The 22,892-nt window shown below is 42.5% G+C and overlaps 1 protein-coding gene across 9 annotated transcripts in view; it reads right to left on the reverse strand.

Moving 5' to 3' along the window:
* AGAP1 (ArfGAP with GTPase domain, ankyrin repeat and PH domain 1) overlaps positions 1-22,892 on the reverse strand; it is a 288,123-nt gene that overhangs the window by 173,394 nt on the left and 91,837 nt on the right. For all 9 annotated transcript variants that reach the window (XM_052675876.1, XM_052675877.1, XM_052675873.1 and 6 more), the window contains 3 exons: positions 20,099-20,184; positions 17,378-17,519; positions 15,242-15,376 (listed from right to left, as the gene is read on the reverse strand). In XM_052675876.1, the coding sequence (XP_052531836.1) occupies positions 15,242-15,376; positions 17,378-17,519; positions 20,099-20,184 (363 nt within the window). The remainder of the gene's footprint in view (positions 1-15,241; positions 15,377-17,377; positions 17,520-20,098; positions 20,185-22,892) is intronic.

The following is a 22,892-nucleotide window of genomic DNA, read 5'->3' on the forward strand; positions in this document are numbered from 1 at the left end:
AGCAGCCTCTCCATTTGCAAAAAGCAGCTATACTGTGATTTCTAGTTCATGTAATTATTGTCATTAATATCTCCGCCTACAAGTTAACAGACTGGTTAAAAATACATATATACATAAATATTTTATGTGTATATATATAAAAGGAAACAGAGCCCATCTGAAACACAGCAGCATCCACGCATCTCCTGCAACTTTTCCAATTTAAAAAGTCACACCATTTCAGATACTACAGAATTTCAAGTATGCTGGAGTCTACTGAAATTTCAATTTATACTAGGCACAGCTTAACTTGAAACCAAATACACAGATTAATGCAGACCCCAGCTTTCAAACCCCACTGAGCATACAAACTCATGCTGGATCACATCAATACTTATTTCTTACTCCAAAAATCAAGGAACTGCCCTGACACTCTGCAACGGAGGCCACAGCCACTTGCTTTGTCTCTGCCAAACCAGTCAGAACTGCAATGATGACTGGCATCTACTTAAGAAGTTGCACAGAAACTTGCTGTGATTAAACTAACAGCACTCAATCTGTATTATTCAGAGAACATCAAAAGATAATGATGTAAATGCCTCGATGCAGTGCAAAACAGGCAGGTACTGTTTAGCAGAGTAAGCATACAGTTTCTCCTCAAATGCATTTTTAATAACAAACTGGTCCATGGCTTATGTTCTTCATGTAAATGAGTGATGGCACGACCATGATTTAGTGAGAATATATTGTATAAAAAATGGCTTGTATATAAGAAGCAGCAGCTTCATTACTTACATTCCACCTCCAATAGGCCCCTTATCATCCTGAAAGGATGATATCAATTAATTTATTTTCCCCTGCCATATTGATCATAACCTTCATCAGCTAATCATGTTTAAATTACAGAGGAATATCGTAGCACTCCGTCATTTCAGAACCATTGGTTTATTGATCTGGACTCTAGAAAGCCATATATTAAAATATTTTAAGCCACATTAGTGAACGTAGAGAGCAAACCTAAGGTCAGACTTTAACATACGTGAACAGATTTGTCTTCATCACGTTGTAAAGACCCAAATTAAGACCAAAACTGAATTAAAACCACGCTACCTTCTCAGCAAAATCTTCCACTCTCCATGAGGGGGGGAGGAGGGGTAATTGGTTGAGGAAAACACTTATTTCTTTCCTCGAGTCTGAACGTAGGCGTTTGTAGCCTACATTATGTTAACTAACATCATGCAGTCCTGCCCAAACATCTCTCCAGGAATTCACCAAAAAAAAAGCATTCCCAAGGCAGTCTGAACTTAGCTACTCAAATGGATTACCTGAATACTAGCTGAAGCACTACCAAAGCAGGCATGGTTTCATTAGCCCACTTCAGTGCCATCTGCACAGACTTTGACTGCCAAGGGGTGTTCCTGCTTCTTGGAGGAGGTGAGAACAGGAGGAGGACGGGATGTTCGGCCGCAGTGCTCAAACTGCATGCGTTGTGGATACAACCACAAAGGACAAGCTCAACAGCCAAGCCAAGATTTGTAATAAAGCAAAATGCCCATATAAATCCATATAAATACGTACATAGCTAGGAACGTGAAGGGTGAGCCACAAGGTAGCTGGAAATCCTACTCCAAAGATAACAGAGCAGCACCAAGGGTAAATGATCCTGCCAACTGCAAAAATGGTAAAAAATCACAGCAGATCTAACGTTACCTTCTTAAAATTGGGTTTCAAACTTGAAAAGAGACCATTCCTATCCTCAAATTTCACAGCCTTTCCCTCAGTCAGAAAGATGACATACCCCCTAATGGAACTCCCCATCTGAGCTGCCAAACCTTCCCAATTCCTCCTCCATTTCGGCAACGAGCCCCACCAGAGCATGATCCTTCCTGCCTCTCCCCCTCCTTCATTAGGCGACCTGCTCTCCTTTCAGACACCAAGCAGTTTTTGCTTCTTTCATTGCAGTCATGGAGCTCTCACTCCATAATTAGACTGCATTCAATATTCAAGTGCTCGGGGCTACTTGCCCTTGGATATTAAGGGGATTTGAGCTTCTGAAGTGCCTAAAGGAGTACGGTGACCCTTCAAAGTTTGCGACATATGAAAGATGTGACTGATCATCTGCGGGGCAATCGCCGGACTGTCAAAAGACCCACTGTGCTCTTTCTAAAGCTACCTTGAGAGAAGAGATGAAACCTAAATCTTGCCTATCAGAAGTCAATAAAAGGGGTTCAGCATATCTCTCCTCAGCAGTGCTGCTGCAAAATCACATTTTCTACACCTTCTATTCCAGAGAAAAAAGCCCCGAAATACACAAAACTTAAAATGGCTGGCAGTAAAAACCCCACGGACCTGCTAACTCCTGCTGCTGAGATCTTCAGACGCAGTAGTTAGGGAGGAAAAATACACAGTTAAATGGTTGTGTAGCAAAAGAAAAATACACCGTAATTGTAAGAACACCAGAGACCAGCTATACTTCTCGTTCAGCCCCCAAGCCTGTTTCTGTTATTACACCTCTGTCACGTCTCAAAGCAACAACTCGTTAACCACTCTGCATTAGGAAAAATCCTTAAACAGCACAGCCAGGTTCACACTGGAGTTACGAGCATCTCTGTCACAGTCTTCCTAGATCAGCATGAATACTGTTTTCCCAACTGCAGCAGCAACAACAGAACAGTTCAGACAACCGAGCGGCTGTGTGGGACCTCTGTGACAAACAGATCAGTAAGTTCAGGTATGCCTCTTGTAAGCTGTGGTACATGCAAATCCTTCTGTATTTCTGGTAATAAAAGCTAGCCAGTGTATTTCATTGGCCAATTTAAGACTACTTAGAGTCAAAAGCTTTAGATTAATGCGTGTTCGAAATTGAAACGTCAGTCCAGAGAAAGCTATGCAAGCAAAGTAAGTGCTGTGCTATAAAGTGAACAAAGAAAGGAAAGCAGAAATACTTTAGGCCTGTAGATACTGGGTGTCATCTCATCTGAACGATTATTCCGTGCTTCTGAATTTAGTATAAATATATTTGCTAAGGTATGCTTCTAGAACAGATGAATGCCAACTTACTCTGCGTGGCAAGTATCAGAAATAATCAAGCAAGAGACAGATACTTTAGCTATTCTGGAAAAAAACACAAACTGCTTTCTCTGCTTTCACATTCAAACTAACAGAGATTTTTACTATAAGCCATCTACATAAAGTTAAAAAGCAAATACGACTTATTTCCAAAGTTAGGAACTCTTCTGAAAATAAATGGAAATATGCCAAGAATATTCAAAGTTATAAACCAGGCATATTTACGTTTAGCAAATATTTGGTCTTTGGGGGAGACTGATGTCTCTTTGCTGTACGTGCAAATTTAATTTCACAAACTACAATAGCGAGAAAATGCGTTTTCCTTTAAGGTCTCATTAATCAAAAGCGTGTGAAATTCCTCTTCTGGAGGACGAATAAAATGTGCACGTTGGGATAGGAAGCTCTTCACTTGAACGTCTCTTCTTCCCCGCCTGACCCCAGCTCACTACAACAAAACCAATCTCCCACCCTCTGCCACTTTCATCATAATATGACTTTTTGTTAAGCAAACTGCTGTTTGCATGCGGTCCCACTAACTTGATTCCCTCTGGATTGGAAGCAAAGTAAAACAAAGTAAAGCAAAGCAAAGCAAAGCAGGAAGGCTTGGAGGTCTAGCAGTCTGTAAGTGGCCTCGCAGCGCTTGCTTGCCCTTGCAGAGCTTCCCATGGCTCGTCAGATCTGTATGCAAACCACCACGGCTCCTTCACAGACCCATTCAGTTAACTGTTGGCAGTGAAAATCTGTGCTGATTTCCACAGATGACAAACAAAGCTTTCCTGTTCCCCTCTCAGCAGCTCGGAGGAAATGGGCTGCCTTTCCCCAAGTCTGAACGCACTCGAGGTGGGGATATCAGGTCAACCCTCTCCCTGAAACCAAGAACAAGGCCTCCCTAATGAACCAACTCCTCATTGTGTGCAATTTCAGAGCTAATCACCATTAGAAACGCTGTTGCCAGAGTAACTGATCTGACAGAGTTGTCTTTCAGCGGTTCAAAGGGCTGTTCATATGTCAACTTCTGGTGCAGAAGCATCGGGCTGCTTTGGCAGGGGCAGCTGGGTCTCTAAAATCTCATTAGCGCAGCTTCATTCAAGTCTACACTCTGACAAGAAAGTCAGAGGCCTGAGGGGAAACCAGTCCTTCCAAGAAGTTTGAGGCGCAAGGTAAGGCGGCCTCATCTGGATCCGCCTTCCCAAACCCCAAATCCAAAGGTACCTCAGCGCTGCATAACGGCTTCATTTAGGGAAATCTCACCTCGCCTGAGAAATGCTTTCCCTGTTTTTCAGGCATGTCCTGGAAAACGTCCAGAGTGACCAACAACTTCATCACGGCTCTCCTTCCCCGAAGGCGATGAATAGGGTTACCGCTGCGCCTTTTACGCTGCTTTTCACTGAGGAGCACTTCAAATAATGGAAGGCCATACAATCCCTCTGAAATTTGGTGATACTTCTCATTTATTACTGCTAAGAGAGCAGCACGGCTTTAAAGGAGATGAAAACAGCCTTCTCGAATTACCACTGATTTAAATAAAAATTGGTTTCCCATAAAATCACATCCAAGAACTATTTATTTTTCACTGCATCTGAGTAAGAGAAAACACTGGATTCAGTTCAGACCTGAACAGTGCAAACGACGTGCACTAAATTTTGTTCCACTTACAGAAAAACTAGCTTTCAGCTCATGGATGACTGAAAAACAATAGAAGAGACAAAAATCACTAATGGTTGTTTTTTTTTTTTTTTTAAAACTACTGGGAAAAACCAAGTTTACACAAAGATTTCCTCCATCTTAATGCAATCCCTCCCCTTCACGCACACATTCATGGATCACCACAATGCCTTGACAGAAAGTCTCTGCTCCGTTCACATCACCCACAAACCATTGGTAGTCTCATCTCATTGGCTTCATCCTGCTACCAAAACCTTGCCACGTAAGCCCAACACACTGCTGCAGCTGATACATCAACAACTTCACGTTTCATCAGATGAAAAAAATGATCTGCTTCTGCCCTGCTGAATGCTGTGCTGCCCATCTGCATGTTGTGGGAAGTTAAGGCACCTAGCAGCATACCTACTCAGAGTGCTGTATTTTAGCTTAATATTTCATGCCTGTAGTAACTGCTTTCAATAAAAATAAATTTATTCCACAATAACAGGACAGCAGTAATAGCTGTAGGAGCAAGCACTAACCACAAATGCTTTTCAGTGGGAAGCATTAATGTAAGCATCCACTTTTAAAGCCGTCGGGGCTGTTCTTGTATTGGGATTTAACGTAACAATTATGTAAGTTATTTACCGAATAAAAGCAAACAACCCAGGTGCAAGAACTTCCATTTGGATTTGCTGAACCTCAGAGCCACTCCTGGGCCCACTGCTCAGCCTGTCCAGGTCTCTCTGGATGACATCCCATCCCAGGCATGCTGACCTCACCCCTCAACTTGAGTTTGCTGAGGGCGCGCTCGATCCCACTGCCAAAGTCACTGATAAAGACACTAAAGAGCACCGACTTCGGGGGGACACCACTTGTCACTGATCTTCATCCAGACATGGAGTCACTGATCACCTCTTTCTGGGTACAATCTCACAACCAGTTCCTCGCCCACTGAACGGTCCATCAAATCCACATCTTCCCAATTTGGAGAGAAGGATGTTGCAGGGAACCATGTCAAAAGCCTTACTGAAGTCCAGGCAGATGGCCTCAGTAGTCTTCCCTTGTCCTCTAATGCAGTTATGCCATCACTGAAGGCCATTAGTTATGTCAGGCAGGTCATGCCTTGGTGAAGCCATGCTGGTTATCCCACATCATCTCCCTCTCCTCCATGTGCCTTAGCATAACTTCCAGAAGGATCACTCCCTGATCTTCCCTAGCCCTAAGGTGAAGCTGGCAGGTCAATATTTCCCTGGGACATCCTTTCTATCTCAAAAACACATGCAACACGGCGTTTTTTTCCAGTCACCAGGTATTTCACCTAACTGCTGGGACTTTTCAAACATGACTGAGCGTGTCTGGCCACCCACATCACAGAGATGTGGGTGCACTCACCTGTCTAGTACCAAAGCCATGAGATAAAGCACAGTGGTCTGCATTTACCAAGAAACTTTGGTCAAAGTAACTCCAACTGCTGGAACAGCCCAAAAGCCAGCGCCTCAGCGCCCTACAGAGCTCTACATGCAGCTTAAACTCATCCTTCACACCCCAACTATAAGAAATCATGCAATAAGGAGCTAGAAGCTAGAAAACCAGGTGGAACTGAGCAAGGCTCTTTAGAAACGACACAAACATAGGGAAACAGCACAAAGTTGAAAGTTTCACTGCATACATCACACTGGCTCACAGGATGGCCTGGGTTGGAATGGACCTCAAGAATCACGAATCTCCAACCCCCTGCCACACGTGTGGCCACCAACCTCCGCATTTCATAGCAGCCCAGGCTGCCCAGGGCCCCATCCAACCTGGCCTTGAACACCTCCAGGGATGGACGGGGCATCACAGCCTCTCTGGGCAGCTGTTCCAGCACCTCACCACTCTCACAGGAAAGAACTCCTCAAGAAATCTTGAAGTCGTAACTTATTACACACAAACACAACTCTCTCACTCTATTAAATTGATCTTATAACTGGAGATTCAAATAGTTGTCAACAACTACAGGGCTATTTCATCGTGCAAGTGAACAGGATGCATACGTGAATTCTCAACTGCTTCAGTTATAATTAAGCTCCACTATAATGAGCAAGCTTAGTGCTAATTTTTATGCAATATTTTAAATCAAATTCCCATTAAAATAAAAATAAAAATGCTACCTTTGATATTTTTGTGATACGTTCACTGAAATGACGTTTTCACTTTGGCTCTCAGAGGAACCGCTCTTGTTTTATCAGGACTAAAAACAGTCACAGAAATAAGGCTCAGCATTTAATATCTCTAATCAATACCAATGCATACGTTTTTTATTTACATAGGTAACTATGATTTACACCGCATCTCTCTTATTCCTAACTTTGATGCAAATCTCTGTCTCTCAGGATTAGGTAAGCAAATACGCCAATAAATCTGCTAGACAATCTGGAAAGCATCTGGCATCTAAGGAAATTAAAAAACAAACTTAAGTTTTACTCACTGCACAAACTGTGTTGCAAGCAGAAGCATATGGCTTGAAGATTTATTAAGGCAAACACAAATACGACCTTTTGCCTTAAATTTGTTGCTTTCTCAGTTAAATATATCGTTACTAAGACGCCTGCTAAACTCTCAGATGAAGCAACACCTTTCCAGAATCAATGCCACAATCCAAAATGAGATATAAAGCCATATGCTCCATGCCAAAGGCTAACGACTTTGCTTTGTGGCTGTTATGCACATTCAGCTGTCAAAGTCAGCAGTCCAGAGCATAGGCAGCGTGCAGCACGTAGCACGGATCTCACAAAACATGCCTTTGCACTTTGCCCCCCTCACCCCTTGGCACCTTAATCATTTGCTAACTGTTACAATAAGGTTGTATTAAAAATTTAAACTGCCCTACTTAACGCAATTTACCTTCAAAGGCCCATTTCCAGAGAATGAATTCAAATGATATAAACGTCGAACACTCGATCAGATTTATTGCGCCGAAGAATATTTCTCTTGATACAGATCTGACGAGTGAAGGCTAATGGCTTTGGTTTTATTACTTTCTAAGCACATAATGGGAAAATTTAGACATTTTCACAAGACCAAGCTTGGGCAAGAAGGGTACATTTACAAAGTGACAGCACAGAAGCACACTATGCCATCTCTCTAGAGATGACCGACTCAACGGCATCCTCAACAGAGATTAAAAAAAGACTTCCAGCCTTCCACCTCTCCATTACAACCACATTTTTCATAAACACGAAGAGTGCTTCCAAAATACCACGTAGCAAAGAGTTTTCTTTGTCCAAAACGCTATCTTTTTATTTATTTATTTTTAATTGAAAGACAGCTGGGAGTCCTCAGGTTTCAATTAATGTCTAGATACTTATCCAATCAGTCACCAAGTGCTGCAAATTTCCTCTATTTCTCATTAGTTGCGCTATTGCACAGGTTAAATATAAACACACATTTCTGTGAGACTGTAAATTATGAAGCCTAAGACACAAGCAACCGTACAGCCATCACAAGAGACATAAATGATGGCAGTAAGTCAATTGTACCTATGGTAAACTGAAGCTGATTTACTCCTCAGTTATAATTATCTTTTCAATACAGAAGTATCACCAACAGAGGCATCACCTGCATGCTCCCAACTCCTGGAGCTTGCATATACAGACTCAAAGCCAGTAATGATCTGTGCCTTTACTAATATTAAAAAGTTTTATGCCCCAAATCCAATCTTCTACAGAAAAAAATTCTCAGCATCTGCCAATAACATTCCTTCAATAACTGCAGATAGGCAAGGGGCTTTGAAGCTCTACGTTCAGAATGGTTTTAGTAGTAATGAAAACCATTTTCAACCTATCCAGAGGGCACAGCCCAGAAGGTACTGAACAGAGCAGCACGCTGTGTGCCCAGATACCTCAAAGTCTGCTGCACTGACACTGAAAAGAACACATTTACATGTTTATTAGCAAAATGCTGTTGGTGTAAGGAAAAGACACAAGAGATTGATATAAGCCCGAGGAGGCTGTGGATGCCCCATCCCTGGAGGCATTGAAGGCCAGGCTGGATGTGGCTTTGGGCAGCCTGGTCTGGTGGCTGGTAGCCCTGCACACAGCAGGGGGTTGGAACTGGATATGCATTGTGGTCCTTTGCAACCCAGGCCATTCTATGAGTCTGTATGATAAGCAAACAGCACTCGTGTGGAGCATCGTTTTAGTCACGGAATCATAGAATCACCAAAGCTGGAAATGACCTCCAAGATCACCCAGTCCAACCAACTGTCCACCTACAACCAAAATCCCACCACTAATCCACGTCCCCTCCTGCAACACCACAGCCTGCCACTGCAAGCCATCCCCTCCAATCAAACTCTGATTTCAAGACTGAATTTAGAGGCAAGCAGTCTTGAGAATTCTCTTTCTGTACAACAGGAAAAAGCCACGCGGCTTTACAATCTGGCAGCAGTGCTGGTGCTCTCTGGCATAGGCAGGAGTTCAGAAAGGCTGATGCCACAACCATTGTGCCTCACTACATACACACACCACCCCCATGTATTCATTCAGGCTTTTAAATTCTGACTACACATGTGCTCAGCCCAGAGAAGCAGAGTTTCAATAGGATTTGCATATGCATACGGATTAGTTGAAAGGGAATGATTTGCAATGCATTTCAGAAATCCCCTTTGAAGAACAATCAATGCTAATAACAAACTTTGAAGCTTAAAATGTTTACTACACAACAGAAAACATTACAAAGGGATGTTGATTACACAAGTTTGAAGTGTTTGATTGCTCTGACAAGAGAAAAAAAAAAGTATTATTGCTACAGTAAGTGCTACTAAGTGAGATAAATATACAGGCAGGGATAGACAAAAGCTATAGAAACTAAGAGCCATATTAACACAGTATTGGCATTTTGACAGATTTTTGTGGTTTTGCAACTTGAGATGAAAGAGCTTCAGCATGCTACATGCTAGAAACGATGAATACATCAGAACCACAGCGATTCTTTGGGAGATCCCAGCAGCCTGCCCAGGGGTGGCGCTGCCTTTGCTCACAAAGCTGACAGTTCTGCCCTGGGTACCGATGGCATCTCCGGGTGTCCTGTGGCTGCACTGCATCTGAGTCATTTTGTACCAGCTAAATTTACAGCTCAATCCACCAAAGTTAAAACTAATGACCAAGGGACAACGTACAGAGCCAAGCTGTACAGAATACCAGGTGTCAGATGGCAGAAAAGGTGTTAATACACTGCCTTAAAATTTGTCAGTAGGAATTTAAGGAAAAGAAGCAGTTGATCACTATCAGATTAGAATTTAACAAAAACTGAGAGCAGAAGATGCTGTCATTTCTTCATATGTGCTCATAGAATGCAATCCCTACCTCTGAACAGTGGCACTCCTGCAGATTAACCCACATCAGCACGCTTAACTGACATCAGCTGGAATTTAGGATCATAGAATCAGAATCACAGAAGCACTGAGGCTGGAAAAGACCCACAGGATCACCCAGTGCAACCATCCACCCATCAGACACAGACATTGCTCACACACACACACACAAAGAGTAGTTTTTAAACATGTGATGGAGGACAAATTAACATGGAGGGACAAGAACAAAAGTCCCAATTTGTGCAGGGATAAGCAAATGAGACAGAACAAATCCAGGAACAAAACAGCAAAGATTGAAACGCTCAGCTGTAGCCCAACAGGAATTTTCAAACTTTCTCCCCCTTTCAGAATTTGCATTCATGTCATTTTCTCGTGTTAATGGAAAACAGCCCTGATCTGTTTGCAGACGTTACACGAACCTGCTTGTGCCATTTTATATCTCAAATAAAATTTACATGAACCTATAAAACACACTGTTTATGCCTCTCACCCTCGGGTCTATTGCCAATAAAAGGCAATTGACCACCAAACAACCATAATGCTTCCTGCCCCAGAACTTCTTCTCATATTTGCATTAAAATATATAAAACTACTGGACCAATCCTCCATCTTCACTAATAGAAACCTTGTGCTCTCATACTTTAATGAAATATACCAACATTGTTTCCATTTAGAGAAGATCTTGTGGTGAACTAAGTCCATCTGTTCTACCCACTGCAGAACATCATAACTCTGCATCACCACAGCATCCAAGGCTTCAAGTAGCCTTGCTGCATATATTTGAGTTACAAAAAAAAAAAAAAAAAAAAGCCATATATATGTGCCCAATAAAATTAAGCACATGAGAAGTTTTTCAGAGGTTGCTGTTTACTCCATATAACCTAATGGATGACACACTGCAGCTGAAAACTAACCTTCTCTGGAACTTTATTTGCAATACAAATTACAGTTGCACCACTGAAGCCCCATTTCTGTGAAAGGATAAAAGAATCCCCCAAAATCACAAAACCACGACGTGCTGCTGGCATTTTTAAATCAGGATGCACACAAGGCCTAAATAAGGAATAAAGGCTAAAATAAGGAATAAAGAATAACTGAAGTTTGGGGACTTTGAACAGTGAGAGTTGAAATTTTACTGACGTTCGGATTTAAGAGTGAGCCTACAAACATTGCTCAGCCATAGCAGAAACAAGGCTGATGGCACAACAAGGTTTCTGCTGTTCTGCAAGCAGTGAGCAGACGTGAAAGCAAGAAAAAACCTCAAAGTTTTACTAGGCTGATCCAGTCCATCTTTGACAAGTCCAACTAATGAGTCATCAGGGCCGCCTGTCACTTCTGATGCCGAGCTGCAGCCATAAGCACTCTGCAGAAAGGTCACAGCTGTATGTTCCTGAAATCAGAGTAATTACAGAAGCCAGAGGACCTGCTCCCAAGCTCTGCACAGCACTTTGGGTGCACACAGCTTCAGCCTCTGACTTCAGAACTGAAGCACCCCCAGGGCCGTATCGAGTGTACGAGTGAATACTGCTCTGCCTAAAAATCTGTCAGCCTCATAGCACTCAGGCTTTACTTACCTCCCATTAGACTGATTAATGTTTCTTAATGAAAATACATCCATAAAAACCGACTTGCTAATACTGATCACAAGCGACAGCCGTTCCCCGCAACCCAGGCCTGCAAGGATTAATTTGTCATCTTCCATCCTGTAATGGAGAATTTCTACTCCAAGGTACACCTTCCAGGCACAGCTGTTCCACAAAACAGTGCCAACACTAGTTGGTTGCAGAACATCCCAAGCACAGGACTTGGGAATGAAATACCTGATCATGTTCATAAGCAGGCATACCATTCAAATAGTAGCTTAATTCGCAGAGAAAATAGGTAATAAAAGACTGCACAATACCAGTAATGGTCCAAATATTGAAGCAGCACTGGCCTGCTTCAGACTAATGGCACAGTATGACAATTCCTGCCCCAAGTTAAGAGATTTGGGAGTTATAGTGCAAGTGTGACTATCTGGCAGACTGTCAGCATCTTGCAGTGTTGTAGTAGTGAGACAAAGCAACGTCAAAGATCCCCATGTTGAAACTTCACGCTAAAAAGGAACTATTTTCCACTTTCATCACTCGCAAGTGGATAAATGGAAACTGCTAAGCTTCAGTAACAGACTCAATATTGAACTGAAATCACGTTTGCCTTTCCCTCTGTAACATAAGAGAGCTGCACAGCACATAATTAAATGGGTCAAAAAAAGCTGAACATGAACCAGGGAAAGCCATGCAATTATGAATACATCGTGAACAAAAATAAAAGCAATTCTTATGCATTAATGGTACATCAAGCTAATTCAAGAAGGCTAAAGTCATTAAAAAGGCATCCTGGGGCAGTACAGTCACTGCTGTATTGCACTGACAAGAAATATTAAGATAATCATTTCCAATGTCATTGATAAAATCTGTTTTGATAAGCAGGAAAAACCCCTAATTCTTAACGAGGCAATCTGAAGCAAGATCAAATACTAATCAGACCCATCTTTAAAGCTTAATTCTCCCATCCAACAGTCTCAAGTTGCAAACACCAAGAGCTACAAGCACATTACTGAGCTGGAATTCTCCACTTCCTTTGTTTTAAGAGTGAAATTCAAAGCCTGCTTGTGCAGCTCCAACTTCAAACAGCATCAGAGATGAGACCTGAATGGGACAACTCTAAAGGCTACAAAGACCCCTCTGAAATGTTCCAAACTCTTCTGACTTCAGCATTCAAACTCTTGAAAGAACACTTCATACATCTCAAACAAGTAAGAACAAACATCCTGACAAATCCTCTTAGAGAGAAATTTACTTTAACTAGGAATTATAAAAAGGTTTTGGACACTCGAAGTTTATTAGTCACAGATTTAACACCCTACCAGCAATTCAAACTTCCTCAACAACAGAAGCTGGAATTGGGGTTGGCAGTGTTGGATGTACGGTCATTAGGAGCCTCGACTGTATGCATCAATCACAGATGACACAAATCATTGCATAGTGTTGGACTTGACTAAAATAGGACTCAAATTATGCAAAACGAGATACTAAAGCTAAAATGAGTAAATCAAAACCAATCTCTCCCATTTCATCTCCCACTCCACCAATATTCAATAGAAAAGCATCTACTGCCATCAGTAAGTTCATCAAAACTGTGAGCCAGCAAAATTAGTGGGCCCTTGCCAGGTGAAATGCCTTTACAGAGCTACCAAAGCAAACACCTTGGAGCACTCCAACCCTGAGCATGAGCTCACCTGGAATTGCAATACAAAGTGATTAAATCCTAAACCCAAATTCCGAAAGCAAACAGATCCAGACACAAGCAAAGCGTGGAAATAATTCCAATGCACAGAAAGTGCTCTTCATAAGTATGGCAGCAAATCCATGTCTTCATACAGCCGTATTTGTGGGAGATGATAGGCAGGTGTTATTAAGAAAGCGATCAACAGCTTTTTCTTCCTCAGCTATGAGCAAACAAAGCAGAACAAACCTACAAACCTGCCTTGTCCATTCAAGTACCAACGGCCTGATGAGGAGGAGGCCTGATTCCTTTAGACTACAAGGAAGAATAAGCACTCCAGGGTCACACCAGCTTCCTAGAAGATAAGATAACCCAGCAGGGCACCAGACTGGCTGCACAAAGAATCACTAAGAGCTGAACCTTTGCCTAACTGCTGTGCCATCTCCACACGGGCTGTTAATGCCTGTGAACATACAGGACTGAAACAAAACTGGAGGACGTGTGTAAAACTGGCATACATTTCAGGATGCTAGCCCTTATTTCCTATTGAATAAACAACTTATTCTCACTGGTCAAAGGCTGAGATGAACAGCAATAATGATCAGGAATTAGATTTGACCCCAGACGTGCCTGGAAACTGTAGCACATCTCTACAGAAGAATTCTTAATTCCACTAGTTGGTAAATATTAACTTCCATGTCAGTGGAATAGAACTTGGAATTTCTTGAACAGGTTTGTTGATTCTCTCTACTACTGAATTTACTACTGAAATTTAGTAGAGACACGAATAAGCTTCCTAAAACCTTACAAATCCATCACCTCACCTTTTCCCAAAGATAGTTCTCTCTCAAAAGCTCCTTGAGAAAGAAAAGTAGAACGTACACTCTGAATATGTCAATAAAAATTTAACTACAGCTAGCACTCAAAAATAAATATACCAACAAAAAATCCCAAATGGATTTTTGAAAGTCATATTCAGTGCAGAAAGTTTTGGCAGTGAAAACAGCAATTCCTGTAAGCCTTTCAACAGAAAGCAGCAAGCAAATTACAGCTACAGCTTTAAATAGTCTTCTCTGAGATCCTACTAGTAGGCTGGCTACACACACTCTTATTTGGACTTAAGCACGGCATTATTTTCCATTTAAAAACTAGAATTTTTTGTATCTTGTTTCCTAAGTCATCTTGGCAGATACAGAACACCTCTGTGCTCGGATACTCACCGATGTGATGCTCATAAAGCTGCGGGACTTGTAGGCAAACAACAAAACTAAACAGGGCAATACCTCCAGAACCAAAGACTCTGGAGGAGCAGTTCAACGTAAACTAGGTTTCTAAACGCAGAAGCAATAATAGTACACTGCCATCACTGGAACAGGAGGCAAAAAAATCCCAAGACACGTGGCTGAATTTCCACTAGAGGGTGCACCAAGTTCACAAATGAAAGATTTAGCGTAGCTTCTCCAGCCACAGTTCTGCCACTAAGTTAACTGCCCAAAATAGGTTACTTGTTACTCCTTTTTTAGATGGCACACAATGAGACCTTTCATGAGACAAACTAGAACATTGCCACTCTTCACCTGTTAAATTACCCGTAAGCAGCCAACTTTACTTCTGAATACCTACACAAAACTGCCAGCTTTAAACACTCCAAGAATGCCATGCATTACTTCTAATGACTACTATGCCCTTATCAATTGTCTTGGTTTACTTCTCATTTCTAGATCATGCAAGACACAATTTACAACTACTTATCTAAAATGCCCTTAGTGAGCACTAAAGCAAAGAAAACTTTGCTGATATAAAACCAAAGCAAGCAGAAAAACAACGCTGAATTAAGAAGCTCAAAATGCTTGAGGCTAAAAGAGTTGTTAGTCAACAATTAGTCAACCACACTGCGTGATATGGATGAGAAAAAGTCATCTTTACCATCTTGAAAGACTCTCTCCACGTTGAGCCCATAGGTGGCACAGGTTTCATAGTAAGTGCATCTCTTGAGGTCGTTTGATAACTTCCTTGCTCTGGCATCATCTATGACACGTGGGTTACTGGAACTTATAGCATCTGCAGCAACAGGAATAGAAGAAGATGAATAGATATTATAAATTGATGACTTTGGCTCATAATTACCACTGCCAATACAGTTGAACTACAATAAACATAACTTCCAAAATTTTTTGTAGAAAACAGAGGACATCAATCTAACTTTATACTTTGTTACTACTTTGAATGTATTTGGGCCACCAGTTAAAAAAAAAAAATACATTCTCACACAAAAAGACATGAGGTTTGAAGTAAGACTAGTTAGGAAAACAAGTGGCTGGTAAATATAAACACCTCAAATGACTTTTAAGCCTCCTAAAACAGCAACACTGGCTTACAAGTAAACTTCACCTGGAGCGTGAAGCATCTCATGTTTGTAAGAACCGAATGCTTTCAGCAGGGAATCAATGGAATGGAAGGAAGAAACAGAACCATGCAGTACTGTAACACCTAGAGTGTTAGATTTGCACACACACACACAGTGTTCTTCAAACACCAGAAAACAGCTGGGCAAATCTCTGAAGTGATCGTACAATCAAATCTGAACCGCAGACTTCTTTTCTTAGGCAGCAGAGGGCGCTAACAACATTTAAGCAGAAATTAACTGAGACCCATCAACTCTGCAAAGCAAATGCCGGGCTGAGCTGCAGCCTGGGCTGATTTCTTTGGGAGAGCCCTCATTTCAAAGAGCATTTCAAACACAAAGCTGGTATCAAACGGGTCAATTCCAGAATCAATCTCTGCACAGTTTGATGGTCAGTGTAGCCACAAGGCTTTGTTTTGTTCTCATGCTTATTCCACATACCAGCATTTCCATTTTTAGCCACATTTTAAAAATTCCCCTTGCATCGGTGCTGCAACAAAAAATGACCTTTGTAAAACAAATACATTTTGGGTCGGAAGAGACCTTTAAGACCATCTCATCCCAACCCCCTGCTATAGGCAGGGACACCTCCTTCTAGACCAGGTTGCTCACAGCTCCATCCGGCGTGGCCTGCAATGCTCCCAGGGAGGAGGGCATCCACAACCTCACTGGGCAACCTGTTCCAATGTCTCACCTCCCTCACTGTAAAGAATTTCTTCCTGAAATCCGGTCTCAATTTCCCCTCTTCCAGTTCAAAGCCGTTTTCCCCCATCCTGCCGCTCCCTGCCCTTATAAAAAGTCCCTCCCCAGCTTTCCTGTAGGAGGAACTGGCAGGCGGCTATAAGATGAAAGACCTCACCCCCAGGTGACAGAAATGTGTTGGAAAAATATCTCAGCTTCCCCTTCCTATTTTTCAGCTCCAATTTCAGGACCATGATGCTCTCTAGAGCAGTTCATTTCTGCTTTTGTCTGTAATTTCTGCTGTCCTAGGAATTTTTTTGTACCTACTTCCCTTTTCGTGTTTTCATCATCTGTTTCCACCCTAAGACTTTGCTGCTCTTCTTCCTTCTTTGCTCCCCACACTTCCCCTTGCTTCCTGCAGCACAGTGCTGGTTTCACAGCTCTGCAGGCACGCAGCTGAAAGCAAATCACTGACTGTAAGATGGACAAGAAGAAAGCTAAGAAAGCAATGAAAAGCTTTGGCAGCACTAAAAGGGAAGAAGCCCAAAACCAAAATTGCACTACACAGCAAGCAATGCTTCACTATGAAGGAACTCAAAAAACAACTTGTGCTACACTCCCAAAGCAGCAGCTCTCTGAAGTGAGATGCCTGAAGCATAGCACCCATATGCAGGAACTCCTATTTGATCAGAATTTATTGCAGGAAACCCACTAGATACAGGGACCTACTGCATCCCAAGGGCACCACGTGGCCATTTGCCTCCCCTCTGAAACCAGTCCCTGCAGTGCCAAAGCTCTGTTGCAAGCCAGCCAAGGAAAGCCAGATGTCAGCAAGTCACCTTGCTGAATACCTGTCAGCTTAACACAAGCTCTCATGATCAGATGAGTGGGGCAGCACTGATGGGAAAGGACAGGACATGGCACTACCAGCTTGGAACAGCCTGCATGTGTTTGCATGTAATAAAGAATGCACTTACCCTGTGTTCCCACCAGTACCATTGGAATTTCACTAGTGTTACGATAGTTAGCCATACGGCTGTAGTAGTGGTAAACAGTCTGGAAGCTAACTTCATCTTCCAAGCTGAAGACAAATATAACAGCATCCACCCACATGGCAAACTGCAGAATAAAAATGGAAAAGGCACATTGAGAGCAATGCAGTGGAAAGAGGGAAAAAACTCAACTCTTATCTGACATAGCAGGAAACTGGAAGTAGAAAAATGCAGTGACTGTAACCAGGTCTTAAGAAAAAATACGTGGTGCAGTATTTAAAAGATGATGAGTCAACGTTCACCACAACTCGCATCAATATGCAAGTATCTGGGATGCACAAAGATTTTCCCCAATGCTCACAAGGGAATGCCTTGTGATCACAACCGCTATCAGTGCACGCTGATTTTCATTAACAGAGATAACATCACAGTCTCAGTTTTCTGTATTTGTGGATTATATCTCCCTAAGCTCCCGACTGCCCCACGGAGCGCGTTATTTTCCCCGCTCTGTGCTTGGCATGCTTCATGCTGCTGCTTCTGTGGGCAAACATGGCTGTGGATTTACAAGCAATGCTAATAATTCTCTCATCTCTGTGTCCAAAAATATTAACTTCAGCCCCCCAATTACTTTCTGCAGAGACCCATGAATTGGACAACCAGGACCGGCTGTCTCATTCAGCTTTCTGTGTGAAAGCCAACTGCTCTCTCCTGGCATCAGAACCCCACTGGAAGACATGCACACACAGCTCAAGGCAAGGTGCTGGGTTAGTGACCATGCAAGTTTCAGCTTACAGGTGAAATAAGACAATCTAGACACATTTAACATAGCAGTAAGTGTGTACAGAAAAGAAACTGCAGCTTACCTCACTGCCTTTATTTTTCCCTAAGTGATTCCATTCCTACCCAAATTTAGACCAATGGAAACAAGTTTTAGCCAGCAGTACTCGTGCCTCTTGTTACATTGCTACTACAACATGCCACTTAGGTTAGGGACACACTGGGCATACAGAGAGCTGCAAGCAGATTCATTTGGGAAATGTTTATGTACATTTAGCAAGCTTTCTGGGTTTGTAAGCACTTACTTCAGCGCCAGCAGCTCGTGCAGGTTTTTCCTGCTCTGCTGACTGCAGTTCAGCTCTTTACTTACTGAGGTCAAAATTCTATCCTAATTATCCACAGAATTATACTGCACCGTTGCAAAATGCAGAACCTTGAGGCTAAAATAACTAGTCCTGTCTAAATTATAAGGGAAGATTGAGATGTAAACATTTTTCTCCAGATAATGTTCCACTTCTGTTATAAATATTCAGTAGCCCAAAGGTAAACTTTCTACGGTAGGAATTAATAAGGAGATTAAAGATATTAAATATATGTGCAACTTGAAATTATGCCCATGACACAATAAAGAGAACTGACAAGTAAAACGTGTCTTCTGAAAAGCACACCAGCACTAAGACCTCAGGCCTTTCATTACTTCTCTGAAGAGCCACAGCGGGAATTAAACACCCCAATTTACCTAGCAGGGATCAAAGGCAACGCCGTGTCTGCTCATGAGTCTGCAAACAGTTCAGATACACTCTGGGAAAGCAATTCTCCAGGTACCAAAATGTCTGTTAGATGGCTGTGTGTACTCACACAATCGCAGTATTAATTTTCTTGTCTTTTTTAATGAGTGAATGCTCTCTGAGAATCAAGGCCTGGCAACTGCTGTGTACATCAGCCAAATTATTCACAGGCTAAAACAGAGAACTTCATTGAGGCTGCAGATGTGTGAGCCACACTTCCTCCCAGGATGTCCCTTCCGGTCTCCGTTTCTCATACCTCCTTTCTCTTCTCCTTTGCCCAGACACTTTCCCCCACGCTCCCATCCTCCTGTAGTTCATCAGCAACAGTGGAGCTCTGAAATTCAAGCTGCTGCTGCTGGCACGGCTCCCATTCAGCTGTTTGGCAGTGGTGCAGCTCCTGCTGCTGAGCTGCTACTGAACAGCTGAGCAAAGCAAGGCCAGCACAGGCTGTGCACTTGAGAAACCCTGCTGGTCCTACCTAGGAAAAGGTAGGGGGAGAGCTGGAGGATGACTGAAGGCAAGGATGCTGCCTACAGCCAGGTGGGCAGAAACTTCTCTGTTTCAGAATCACACAAGCAACGAGGAAAGACTTTGTTACAATAGCACGACAGTGCTAGGGATACAAATGCGCAGCTGCCTCCTTCTGATGAACCAGCTGCCTTCCACAGGGCAAGGAGGTGACACCCAGTTATACAGAAACCAGGTAAAAACCTGAGAACTCAACAGTGACCCAGAACGTGGAAAAGTGAGTCTTACAGTGGCTCAGGGAGGAAAATGTGGAAGCAGTAAGGAATACAGATTTGTACACAAGTATGAACACTACTGAGTATGCACCTATTTTACCTGTCTTTAATGAATATTTATTCTGAATTAGAATCTAAAAACTGAAACGAAATTTTGTGCTACCATAATGGTTAGGTATTCGGTATAACTTACCCATATTGCTACAGGACTTCACACTGTTCTTCAAATCACAAGTATTTTGTAAACAGAGTACTTTTCACCCGAGAATAACATAAGCATTTTAGCAGCAGAAAAATGAGCAGGACACAGAAAAGGACAAAGTAAAGCAAGCTCTCTTATAGGAGATGGCAAGAGAAGAAATGGGAAGCCACGATGAAGCTCCACGTGCAATGCTCACCTGTGCCTCTGGAGGGCCACCTTCATCTCTAATCAGCAGCAGATAGCTCTGTCCATCAACTACTATCTCTTTCTTGAATCTCCCACCTGTTACACAAAGCAGCTCATTACAGAAGAGAAAAGGTATGAGAGCAAAACAGAAAAAGGCTTCGCTTGTGGAAAAAAGGATATCTAAGTCGCATGCTTTAAGGATAATAGGGAAAGAAAGCCAAAACTGCATTATAAACGTTAACTCTCACATTAGATGTGCTTGCTTTTGATATAGCCAGGTAAAAGAAAGTAGTCTTTTTTTTATGTAACTGTGAGAAATGCATCTCCAAAAAGGGCAAATTCGTCACGGTTGTAAGCAGAAAGACCATCTATTAGCATTCAAATAAGTTTCCCATAGGTCTTTTCCTCAAGAGAAGCCCAGTTCTTACAGTACACACACAGTGTTATGAAAATGGTACTTCTATTGTCACAAATCACAGTTAGGGGAAAAGAGTAGACACATGTTAGACAAAAAGCTACAATGGTGCTACCTGATAGAGACGTACTATCTGACAGAGAATGATGCGCCCCTTCCTAGCAGGGTTTGGGGTTTCTGGTGTGACAGAGCCTAAGCCAGGATTAGCAAGCTCAGGGTGCTTCAGGATCTGGGATGCTCTCTGACTCCTGAAAGGACTCAGGTCACCCACTGTGCCACAAAGGTCCCCCAGCTGTCGTACTTCTGAACTTAGCAGGCTCAGGTAAAACATGCCTGCTACGATAAAATTATTTCCTCGCTGTCACTTTATAATTGGAGTTACCTTCACGTTTCAATTCTATTTCCCAACAACCACATCAAATTTCTCACCCTGCCACACTAGATCTGTTTAAATACTCGATGGGTGAGTGAACAACATCAGCCCTTCCAGCAACTCAGCAAGCACACACAGGCTGACTCTGACCCTCCCAGCACTCACAGCAATAAGCAGCCTGAGACCTGCCAATTCCCAGCCCTTTAGAGCAGGTTTCAGACCCATCACCTAAGAGTTCGTTATTTCTCTATGTTGTCAATTAATTGTACAGGCTTCCTAACGAAGAGTTAAAACGAATTACTTAATACACAGCCCTGCAGAGGGGTACTTCAAATCTTTAAGTAAATGCAGCATATATGTGATTGAAGAGGAAAAGCTCTGCATAATCACCATCTCCTGGTTCTTCTATCTAAACACTGAAAGTTCACGCAGCTAATTATAAAATACCATGAACCAAATGCATTTAAGAACCAACTCATTATTCCCCTCTTGCCAACAGGATGCCTTTCAAATCTCACTACGTCTTCAAACACAGAGGCATTAAGAACGTACAGAAAAAGTGAAATGGAAAGCTTAAATAGAACACTGGGGAAAAAAACAACCATAGGAGTAGCATTAAAATGCTTACAGATCACATGTGAGCAATGATATGGAATCTGCTCAAGAGTCACTTCAGGGCCAATACAATTTTCATTTATTCTAAGGGAGCAGCACTGAGAAGCACACCATGTTTAACTAAGATAGCACAAAGTTATTCAAGGCCTCCCTCCCTGTAGGAACCCACCTTAGGAGACCAACTTGCTTGCACCTGATCCTGGCCTTTCCCAAGTGTTTAAAAGGATGCCCTAGAATGGAAAAGATCAGTTGGAAGGAGACCACAGGGCTCACCAGGTCCAGCTGATCACTTTGGGGCTAACCAAGAGCTTCAGCACTGCCCAAACACCTCCTGCACACTGACAGCCATGGGCACCAAACAGCTCTTCATGGAGCCTGTCCCAGTGTCTGAGCACACTCAGCAGGAAAGAAATGTTTCCTGATGCTCAGCCCAAACACCTCTGGTGCAGCATTCCATCATTGCTGTCTGCCCTACCACCAGGGAGAAGAGACCATCTAAAGCGATGCAAACAGAGAAATGACCTTCAAAAAGAATAATAAATAAATGCATGAATGAATAAGGTTCAAAACCATGAAAAATCATGTCAGGTAGTCCCAAAGGAGGTAGCTAGCTTTGTTCCAGTTGCATTAGTATTATGACACGTGCAGCTTTTTAATGAGGAAATCTCTCAGCTCCCATATGTACCTGCCAAAAGAGGTCACTGGCATAAAAAGATGAGCAGCCTGGGCCAGCTTCACGGAACACAACCATCACTCCTGCGATGCCCTAACAGCCATGGCAAAGCACAGAGTGAAAGACAGGCCATCAACAGCTCAACTACATCCACTCACACCCCCAGTTCCACCTTTAAAATCACGGAAAAGCCAAGCAAGAGGATACCTACTGCCCTACATCCTGGAAAATATTTCCACGAGATACAGCCATTCACATAAAGAAATTACTCAAGCTGCACAGAGGTTTTTATTTGGGAGGATGCTACTACGTGGTTTATTTTCTCTCTACATCTCTAGACTAAAAATTGCTGTGTTGTTCTCAGTTTTCCCAGGCAAGATCAGTATCGATTCATACAAGCCAATTTTCAGACGTGCTCCCAATTTTGCTTCAGGAAGCAAATACAATTTCTCCATAGGAAGCAAACAAATACCTACTAGAAGACACAAGAGCAGCGCTTGGGATGCAACAAAAACACCCACTGTGCTCTACGTGTCTTATTAGGTCAGATTCCAAACGTGAAATGCTCCAGATAAAAACCCAGCTTTGATGTACGCAAAGCTAAACAAAGTCTGTGCATCAGCAATTTGCAGCCATGGCTAGAGACCTGGCACTAGGCTGAAGGCTGGGCCCAAGGAATCAACAAAAGCTCCTTAATCTCATTTCTATGCGTGTCACTCCCACAAAGG

Source organism: Tympanuchus pallidicinctus, unplaced genomic scaffold (genome assembly GCF_026119805.1).
Source record: "Tympanuchus pallidicinctus isolate F22 unplaced genomic scaffold, pur_lepc_1.0 scaffold15, whole genome shotgun sequence".
In the NCBI taxonomy this organism is placed as follows: Eukaryota; Metazoa; Chordata; class Aves; order Galliformes; family Phasianidae; genus Tympanuchus; species Tympanuchus pallidicinctus.